General features: G+C 46.5%; 1 protein-coding gene across 4 annotated transcripts in view; it reads left to right on the plus strand.

Moving 5' to 3' along the window:
• The window catches only part of USP4 (ubiquitin specific peptidase 4), a 67971-nt gene that overhangs the window by 39511 nt on the left and 17630 nt on the right, over positions 1-10830 (plus strand). For all 4 annotated transcript variants that reach the window (XM_021707494.1, XM_008047933.1, XM_021707493.1 and 1 more), the window contains 3 exons: positions 1902-2126; positions 5322-5405; positions 5993-6087. In XM_021707494.1, coding sequence (XP_021563169.1) covers positions 1902-2126; positions 5322-5405; positions 5993-6087 — 404 coding nt within the window. The remainder of the gene's footprint in view (positions 1-1901; positions 2127-5321; positions 5406-5992; positions 6088-10830) is intronic.

Here is a 10830-nt window from a genome sequence, read left to right on the forward strand (position 1 = left end):
AGGCGGGTCTCAAACCCACGGGCTCAGGCAATCCACTCACCTCAGCCTCCCAAAGGCATGGGATTACAGGCTGAGCCACCGAGCCCGGCTCATCCAAGATTATTAAAATAATTTGTTATTGATATTTTTAGAGCATTTAACACTTTTTTCTTTCCTTTTTTTTTGAGTTAGTCTCACTTTGTGCCTAAGCTGGAGTGCAGTGGTACCCTCACGGCCACCGCAGCCTCAGCCTGCTGGGGTTGGGTGATCCTTCCATCTCAGCCTTACACGTAGCTAGAACTACAGACATGTGCCACCACTCCCGGCTAATTTTTTGATTTATGGTCATACCAAGTTGCCCAGGCTGGTCTAGAACCCATGGACTCAGGCAGTCCTCTTACCTCAATCTCCCAAAGTGCTGAGATTATAGGCATGAATCACTGTGCCCAGCCGGCATTTACACTTTTTGCCTTGATTTTTCTGATCGCTGAAAGAGCATTTTAGTATCTCAGCTACCCTTTCACATTGGAATGATCAATATGAATGTTTTAATGTAGCATTTAAATCTTCATGGAAAAACTATGAGTTATTTGAACTATAATGTAGACTAAAACCTTACCTTAACCAGGTGCAATGGCTCAAACGTGTAATCCCAGCACTTTGGGAGTTTAAGGCAGGAGAATTGCTTGAACCTGGAGATCGAGACCAGATTAGGTGACATAGTAAGACCTCCTCTCTTCAAAAAAAAAAAAAAAAAAAAATTAGCCAGGTGTGGTGGCATACACCTGTAGTCTTAGCTACTTAAGAGGCTTAGGCAGAAGGATCACTTGAGTCTGGGAGGTCGAGGCTGCAATGAGCCGTGATCATGCTACTGCCCTCCAGCTTGGGTGATAGAGTAAGACCACGATTCAAAAGAAACAAAAAAAATCACCTTACTTAAATCATCTTACTGTGTGTGTGTGTGTGTGTGTGTGTGTGTGTGTGTGTGTGTGTCTTTCTGTCACCCAGGCTGGAGTGTAGTGGCACGTTCATGGCCAGCCTCTACCTGCTGGGCTCAGGCAATCCATCCACCTCAGCCTTCAAGTAACTGGAACTACAGGCATGCACCACCCTGCCTGGCTAATTTTTTGATTTATTGTAGAAACAAGGTCTTGCCATGTTCCCCAGGCTGGTCTCGAACCCCTGGACTCAGGCAGTCCTCTCGTCTCTGCCTCCCAAAATGCTGGGATTACAGGTGTGCGGCACTGAGCATGGCAAATCACCTTACTTTAGATCATTAGAGACCTGGCATGGTGATTCACGCCTATGATCCCAGCACTTTGGGAGGCCAAGGTGAGAGGATTGCCTGAACCCATAGGTTTGATACCAGCCTGGGTAACTTGGCAAGACCTTATCTCTACAATAAATAAAAAAAATTAGCTGGGTGTGTAGTGCACACCTGTATTTCCAGCTGCTTGGAAGGCTGAGGTAAGGATTGCTTGAACCCAACAGGTCAAGGCTGCAGTGGCTATGAGCATGCCACTGCACTCCAGCCTTGGTGACAGAGTTAGATGCCAACTCAAAACAAAACAAAACAAAAGATAATTATAAACACATGAGAGGCTTTTCTTGCCCTGGTCACATCTGTGTGACCATGGTGCTCCTAGGGCTTCTGTTTCCTATCAGAGAACACAGAGACCCCTTATTTTCCATAGATCCTATGTTGATACCATACTAAGTGGGGCAATTGGGTATAGAGATGACATGTGATATGTGTATGATACATTAAGAGCAGTCCTGGCCCCACCTGGCCTGGAGCAAGCTCTCAGCTATACAGACTACTTCTGTTCCATCTCAGAGTCTGCTGTGAATCATTCTGAATGCAGGAGAAAAGGATGAGAGATGTTGAGAATGCCCTGTTTATCCCTTCTCCTTTCTTCCAGGTGGTGGCAAAAGAAGCCTGGGAGAATCACAGGTTAAGGAATGATTCTGTGATTGTGGACACTTTCCACGGACTCTTCAAATCTACTTTGGTTTGCCCAGAATGTGCTAAGGTTTCTGTGACCTTTGACCCATTTTGCTATCTAACTCTCCCATTACCCTTGAAGAAAGATAGAGTTATGGAGGTCTTCCTGGTTCCTGCTGACCCTTACTGCAGACCTACCCAGGTAACAGAATCTGCACCCTCATGGCACCCCTCACTGTGAGTAGTCTCCATACCCCAGTCAAATTGCTCCTTTCTGTTGCATTGGAAACTACATTAGCTGACCCTTGAACTTTATGGCTTTTTTTTTTTTTGAGTTGGAGTCTCACTCCCGTCCAGGCTGGAGTGTAGTGGTACACTCACAGCCACTGCAGCCTCGACCCAGTGGGCTCAGGGGATCTTTCTGCCTCAGCCTTCCTAGTAGCTGGAACTACAGGCATGTGCCACCATGCCTGGCTAATTTTTAAAAATTTATTGTGGAGATGAGGTCTCACCAAGTTGCCTAGGCTGTTTTCAAACCTGTGGGCTCAGGCAGTCCTCTCACCTCAGTCTCCCAAAGTGTTGGGATTTTAGGCGTGAGCCACTATGCCCAACCTGGCTAATTGTAGAGACGAGGTCTTGCCAGGTTGCCCAGACTGGTCTCAAATCCCTGACTCAGGCAATCCTCTTGCCTCTGCCTCCCAAAGTGCTGAGATTACAGGAATGAGCCACCGTACCTGGCTGGCATTTTTGTTTTTGTTGTCTTTTGAGTCTGAGTTTCACTCTCTTGCCCAGGCTGGAGTGCAGTGGTATGCTCAAGGCCACTGTAGCCTCGATCTGCTGGGCTCAGGTGATCCTTCAGCCTCAGCCTTCTAAGTAGCTGGAACTACAGGCATGCGCCACCACACCCAGCTAATTTTTCTTGATTTACTGTAGAGATAGGTCTCGCCAAGTTACCCAGGCTGGTCTCAAACCCCTGGACTCAGGTAATCCTCTTACCTTGGCCTCCCAAAGTGTTGGGATTACAGGCGTGAGCCACCACGCCCAGCTCCCCTTGGCGCTTGCCAAGTGTGTGCCCTTGGCCTCCATCAGACCTTTCTGTAATCCCATATCATTTAAGGCCTATCGTGATGCTCTATCACTTTTTTTCCCATGCAACTAAAGTAAGCTGGTAGGTCTGCTAACTCATCCTTGAATCTGAATGTTGGGGTACTTTCTTTAGTCAGATTCACCCTCAAATCAGCTAGGAAGGCTGGGTGCTATGGCTCACGCCTACAATCTCAGCACTTTGGGAGGCCGAGGTGAGAGGATTGCCTGAGCTTACAGGTTCAAGACCAGCCTGGGCAACTTGGCAAGACATCATCTCTACAATAAATAAAAAAAATTAGCTGGATGTGGTAGCGTGTGCCTGTAGTTGTTACTTGGAAGGCTGAGGCAGAAGGATTGCCTGAGTCCAGCAAGTCGATGCTGGGGTGGCCATGAGCATGCTACTGCACTCCAGCCTGGGCGATGGAGTAAGACTCCTACTCAGAAAAAAAAAAAAAAAAATTAGCCGGGCATGGTGATGCGTGCCTGTAGTTCCAGCTACTTGGAAGGCTGAGGCAGAAGGTTCATCTGAGTCCAGCAGATTGAGGCTCCGGTGGTCAAGAGTATGCTATTGCACTCCAGCGTGGGTGACAGAGTGAGACCTCCCAACTCAAAAAAAAAAAAAATCAGGAGAGTCTGTCCAGAACAGGAGGCCAGATGAGAGGTATAAGCAGCAGGTCTTAGTGTCTATAGCTCTCTGATAGTTCACTGTTTGTAGGGCCAGATGGCAATTGGTATAATTTTAACAATTCCTTATTTTTATTTATTTGTTTTGAGGTTATACTGGCATAATAATTTTAATACAACTACCAACCTTTACAAAATAATTTTAATGGTTTGTGCCTGGGCTAGCAGTATCTTGCACTGTGACATTCTTATATGTACATAAACATTTTATCTAAGTGCAAATGTTAGAAGCAGAGTAACTCTGGGTGCGGTGGCTCACGCCTGTAATCCTAGCACTTTGGGAGGCAGAGTGAGAGGATTTCCTGAGCCCAGGGGTTCAAGACCAGCCTGGGGAACTTGGTGAAACTTTGTTCTACAATACATAAAAAATTAGCCAGAGCCGGGCTCGGTGGCTCAGCCTGTAATCCCGTGCCTTTGGGAGGCTGAGGTGAGTGGATTGACTGATCCCGCAGGTTCGAGACCCGCCCGGGCAGCGAGACCTCATCTCTACAATAAATAAAAAAATCAACCAGGCGTGGTAGCACGCGCCCGTAGTTCCAGCTACTTGGAAGGCTGAGGCGGAAGGATCGCCTGAGCCCAGCAGGTCTAGGCTGCTGTGACTGTGAGCATGCCACTGCACTCCAGCCGGGGCAATAGAGTGAGACTTCAACTCAAATGAAAATTAAAATATAAATAAATAAAAGCAGAGTAATTTTAGTAGTTTCCTGTATAAAGATAAATAGGTACTATAGGTTATTATTTTATTTTTAATTTTTTACTTTTAATTTTAAAGATGTGGGGTACAATTCAGGATTAGGTATACACATGGTCATTCATTGTACAGGTAAAGTTTGGGCCTCCCTTTGGTCCCCACTTTGCCTGGTTTGATATCAGGTACCCTTATTGATGTTGTGTCTACCCCCACCCTCTCCAGGTTTATTTTTCTTCTTGAATCATTTTGGCTGCATAGTACATTGTAATTACATGTTAGTATAATGTCACTGATCTATAGAATATACCTTGAACTGTGAGGTATGGGTGAGAGCTAACATGTAAACCTGAATATTTTGAGTAATTTTAAAAAATTTTAACAATTCAACTAGGCATGGTGGCTCCTGTCTGTAATCCTAGCACTTTGGGAGGCCAAGGCGGGAGGATTGCTTGAGTCCAGGAGTTCAACACCAGCCTGGGCATTATAGCAAGACCTTGTCTCTACAGAAAATTAAAAAATGACCCAGGTATGGTGGTATGTGCCTGTAGTCCTAGCCACTGGGGAGGCTGAGGTGGAAGGATCTTTTGAGCCCAAGAGATCTAGCCTGGGCATCAAAGTGAGATCCTACCTCAAAAAAATTTTTTTAAACAGTTCTTTAAAGGAAGTTGTGAACTGCTCCAAAAATCTAAGAATAAAGTGAAGCAGTGTTTGGGAGGTAAAGAGATGGCCCAGCTCTCATGCTACTGTCTGAATATTAAAGCAGGTGTTGACGCAGAAGTCTTTATTATTTGCTCTGCTGCTGACTTATCTGTGTCCAGACTTCACCATACACTGTTTCTGAAGGGTCACCTCTGAAAGGGCTGGAGGGCCTGCTCCTCGCAACTCACTTCCCACCCTTTGGAGTACCCTGTCATCTTGACTATGTCTCCCTTGCAGTACCGTGTGACTGTGCCGTTGATGGGGGCTGTGTCTGACCTGTGCGAGGCTCTCTCCAGACTGTCTGGCATTGCTGCAGAAAATGTAAGGCGGGGTGATAGGTGATATTCAGACTATTTGGGGTACTTCATATTCCTTTGGAGTTTACATTCAACTTTCAAGCCACTTTTTGGGGGAAGTTGTTATTGGCCAGCAGAAATGTGATTGTGTGTCAGGATGCCTCACTGCTCCCAGCCCTTACTCACTGTGCACACTGTGGCTGAGACTGTCCCTTCCAGCTCCAGTAAACATCATCTTTCCTTCATTGGGTTTATACTTGTCATGATTAGAGGGCCAGGAGTAGGGTTCTGCTCTCAGCGCTGTGTGCCAAGTGTAGCTTGGAAACTTCGGGCCCTGAAATACCCCAGAGGCTTCTGGACATTTACTAGTCTCTGGTCAGTACTCAGTCCTCATCCTTCCTATCACATGAAGGCAGATGTTACTAGTATATTCAGTTCTGGTGGCAGCCCTGCTGCTTCTACCTGACCTTGGTCCCTAGCTCTGGGGCTTGTTGCATAGTACTTTCTCTAGAGGTAACACTTGAGTAGGGTGTTTTTTGATTCTGGGTTTTAAGCAGTTAGTAGGGGCACTCTTAGCCATCCTGTGATTTTTCTGTTACTGTTGATTCTTAGATGGTGGTCACAGATGTGTATAATCACCGGTTCCACAAAATTTTCCAAATGGATGAAGGTTTAAACCACATCATGCCCCGGGATGACATTTTCGTGTGAGTACTTAGCAGTTTCTGTTGCAGGATCAGCAGAAACATTCTAGGGGCTTTTCCCTTATTTGTATCTCTAGAATACAAGTGCTCATGTGGATTTGCCCCACCCCCTGGGTGCAAGAGATGGGTTAACATTTACTGGCATTGTACAGCTAGACTTTCTGATAACTCAGCATGTACACAGCCTTTTGTCAACAATTGTTGCCTATGAAGAAGGCCTATTTAGTGGTCCTACAGATGGTGCTACTGTCAAAGACACCCTTTCAAGTAGAGTCACTGCTGTGTGAGGGGCCATGAGAAGATGGTAGAAGGGGGAGCTCATCCTTTCTCTGCCACAGGCTTTGTGTTCTCAGGCAGGTACCATGATAGTACCATCTCCAGCAGAAATAACAAAACAACTGTTTCCAGCTTAAGCATTCTGCAAGCTCTGAGATCAGATGTTTTCATCTCTGTAGTAACATTACAGAGGTCACCTAGGTCCCTCCCAAGTGCTGCTTCATGGCTACTCCATGTAATTGTGTGTGTGTCCCTCACCCAGATGGAATAGGGTGAGATATGAACTTGCCTACTCCTCCCAGACAGCCATTGACTCTGGAAAACTGTGGAACACACCCATGCTGTCCTTCCCTCTTTACCTCTATCTTAGAAACTTGCCTCTGCTGAGAAAGGTTTTTAGGAGTTTGTTTTGATTTTCGTTTTTGACTGAGGAATACAGTACAGAAAGGAGACACCTCCTTCCCTTTACATCTTTGGGCCTTTGACTTATAGATCCCTCTAAATGGAGTAGTTCTTGGCACAGCCCAAATCTAGTTTTGTTTGCACTTGCATAGACGGAGACAGCAGAGAACTTACACTGTACCCAGGGCTAGGATATGGAAAAGACAGCTTTTGTAGCCATTTCTTTTTTTTTTTTTGAGTTGGAGTCTTTTTTTTTTTTTTTTAGTTAGAGTCTCACTCTGTTGCCCAGACTGGAGTGCAGTGGCTGTTCCCAGCTACCGCAACCTCGAACTGCTGGGCTCTGGCGATCCTTCCACCTCAGCCTTCCAAGTAGCCGGAATTACAGGCATGTGCTACCATGCCGAGCTGATTTTTTTTTTTTTTTTTTTTTTTTTTTTGAGGGAAGTCTCACTCTGTCACCCAGACTGGAGTGCAGTGGCCGCTTCCGGCCACCGCAGCCTCGACCTGCTGGGCTCCGGCGATCCTTCCGCCTCAGCCTTCCAAGTAGCCGGAATTACAGGCATGCGCTACCACGCCCGGCTGATTTTTTGATTTATTGTAGAGATGAGGTCTCGCTGCCCAGGTGGGTCTCGAACCCGCGGGCTCAGGCAATCCACTCACCTCAGCCTCCCAAAGGCGCGGGATTACAGGCTGAGCCACCGAGCCCGGCTCGAGCTGATTTTTTTATTTATTGTAGAGATGAGTTCTCGCTGCCCAGGCGGGTCTCAAACCCGTGGGCTCAGGCAATCCACTCACCTCAGCCTCCCAAAGGTGCAGGATTACAGGCCGAGCCACTGAGCCCGGCTGAGTTGGAGTCTTTTATATTTATTTTATTTAAAAGATATAGAGTACAAGAGTTAGACTCTTACTCTGACACGCAGGCTGGAGTGCAGTGACATGGTCATGGCCACTGTAGCCTTGACCTGCTGGGCTCATGTGATTTTTCTTCCAAGTAGCTGGAACTACAAGCATGTACCACCATACCTGGCTAATTTTTTATTTATTGTAGAGAAAGGGTCTTTCCAGTTCCCTAGGCTGGTCTCGAACCCCTGGGCTCGGGCAGTTCTTTCGCCTCCGCCTCCCAAAGTACTGAGATTACAGGCGTGAACCACTGTGCTCAGCTTCAAAGCCATTTCTAACCTCAAGCACTCAACACGGTCTCCGTCAGTTCTGGAATGAGTGTTTACACACACTGGAGCAGAGTATAGGAGCAGTACACTGTGGGGAGCCTGGCAGACTGCCACCAGCAAAGGAATTTTCAGAAGGCTTAAGAGCCAGCCAGTGGGAAACCAAATTCTTTTAAAGATGAATTGATAATTGTCTTATGAAAAAATTAGCATCTTATTTCTTTTTTTTTTTGAGTTGGAGTCTCACTCTGTTGCCCAGACTGGAGTGCAGTGGCTGCTGCCGGCCTCCGTAGCCTAGACCTGCTGGGCTCTGGTGATCCTTCCACCTCAGCCTTCCAAGTAGCTGGAACTACAGGTGCGCGCTACCACGCCCAGCTAATTTTTTGATTTATTGTAGAGATGAGGTCTTCCAAGTTGCCCAGGTGGGTCTCAAACCCGCGGGCTCAGGCAATCCACTCACCTCAGCCTCCCAAGGCGTGAGATTACAGACTGAGCCACCGAGCCCAGCTAGCATCTTATTTTTTATTTAATGTATTTATTTATTTTTGAGTAGGAGTCTCATCCTGTTACCCAGGTTGGAGTGTACTGGCATGCTCATGGCCACTGCAGTCTTGACCTGCTGGGCTCAGGTGATTCTTCCACCTCAGCCTTTCTTTACTTTTCTTTCTTTCTTTCTTTCTTTCTTTCTTTCTTTCTTTCTTTCTTTCTTTCTTTCTTTCTCTTCCTCTCTCTCTCTCTCTCTCTCTCTTTCTTTCCTTTTCTTTTCTTTTCTTTCTCTCTCACTCTCTGTCACCCAGACTAGAGGGGAGTGGCACACTCCTGGACACCACAGCCTTAACCTGCTGGGCTCAGGCAATCCTTCCGCCTCAGTCTTCCGAGTAGCTGGAATTACAGGCACGTGTCACCATGCCAGGATAATTTTTGCTTTATTGTAGAGAGGAGGTCTCACCAAGTTGCCCAGGCCGGTCTCGAACCTGTGGGCTCAAGTAGTCCTCTCGCCTTGGCCTCCCAAAGCAAAGTGCTGGGATTATAGTTGTGAGCCGCTATGCCTACCTCTCTTTTTTTTTATGAGTTGGAGTCTCACTCTGTCGCCCAGGCTGGAGTGCAGTGGCATGCCCACAACCACCACATCCTCAACTTGCTAGATTCAGGTAATCCTTCCACCTCAGCCTTTCAAGTAGCTGGAACTACAGGTATGCACCACCATACCCAGCTAAGTTTTTTTTGTTTTTTTTTTTTTATGCCCGGCTAATTTTTGATTAATTATAGAGATGCGGTCTTGCCAAGTTGCCCAGGCGGGTCTCGAACCCGTGGGCTCAGGCAATCCACTCACCTTGGCCTCCCAAAGTGCTGGGATTATAGGCTGAGCCACTGAGCCCGGCCCAGCTAATATTTTTGATTTATTGTAGAGACAAGGTCTCACCAAATTGCCCAGGCTGGTCTTGAACCCCTGGGCTCAGGCAATCCTCTCACTTTGGCCTCCCAAAGTGCTGGGATTACAGGCTTGAGCCACTGTGCCCGGCTGCGTCTTTTTTTTTTTTTTTTTTTTAGCATGGGCTAAGTTACTTAATTCTCACCACACACCCTGTAATGTGGGTAGTCCCATTATTATTCACTGAGTAAACAGACATAGAAGTTAGGTACTTATTACTGGGTCCCAGCAGCCAGAAAATGGTTTTTTTTTTTGAGTTGGAGTCTCACTCAGTCGCCCAGACTGGAGTGCAGTGGCCGCTCCCAGCCACCGCAACCTTGACCTGCTGGGCTCCGGCGGTCCTTCCGCCTCAGCCTTCCAAGTAGCTGGAACTACTGGCGCACGCTACCACGCCCGGCTAATTTTTTTGATTTATTGTAGAGATGAGGTCTCGCCAAGTTGTCCAGGTGAGACTCGAACCCGTGGGCTCTCAAAATGTGGAATTACAGGCTGAGCCACCGAGCCCAGCTCAAGGACTGGTTCTTAACCACTATACTGGGCCAAAGCCCTTACCCTACAGCTCACTTGAGACATTTTTGTGAGTTATTCTTAGAGATGCCTCCTTCATAAACTGCAGTTAGGACTATTTGGCATTTGGGGAGGGCTGTTTGTCCACACGTATTTAGTTTCAAAAATTGAATCAGTAAGTTTGTGTCTCCCCCTATAGGAAGAGGGAGAGACTACAGCCTGTTGCCAGCAATTTTGGTAACATCTGTTCCAGGATTAAATATCTATAAATCTCCTCAATCCCATGTATTCACTAAGTAAAACACAAAACACATTTTTCAAAATCATTGACTTGTATTTAGCAGTTTCTTTGGTTACCTATGATTTTAAAAAAATTAGATATTCTTTTACTTCAATGTTTTGAACAAAGATGACAATTCATTTTATAAATTTGCTTCCTACTTTGGGAAAAAAAAGAACCTTGGCTGATATTCTAAGTGTATATCCTTGTACAATATTTGGTTTCATTAAAGGGCCAGACACTGAGAATGATTTTTAAAAGTTGAACTCTTTGGTGACAAAGGATGAAATTGGTGGTCGCTCCCCACCGTGTGCCTGTGTGTCTGAAGTGATGTTCCAGATGACAGCCATCATGTGTGTTTAGTCCCAGTTGAAGAACCACAGAGTTTCAGGCCGTGGTTGGTGGAAGGAGCATTGTGGTTAGCCCTGTGTCCTGTGTTGTGTAGGTTTACATTGTGGTGGTGATGATCCTTGGAATTTCTGACCCAACCTCTAGAATCATCGTGGAAATGGTTTATTTACCTTTTTTACTCATGTGTGCTCTGTCCCAGTAACCACAGTTCTGGCCACCATGTAGCTGCAGCTGAGATCTCTGTTGTTCACAGAGCTTGCTGTTAAAGGTGCCCTTAGCCGGGCTCGGTGGCTCAGCCTGTAATCCTGCGCCTTTGGGAGGCTGAGGTGAGT

The sequence above is a fragment of the Carlito syrichta genome, unplaced genomic scaffold (assembly GCF_000164805.1).
Source record: "Carlito syrichta isolate Samal-C Ts95f unplaced genomic scaffold, Tarsius_syrichta-2.0.1 Scaffold118244, whole genome shotgun sequence".
Lineage (NCBI taxonomy): Eukaryota > Metazoa > Chordata > Mammalia > Primates > Tarsiidae > Carlito > Carlito syrichta.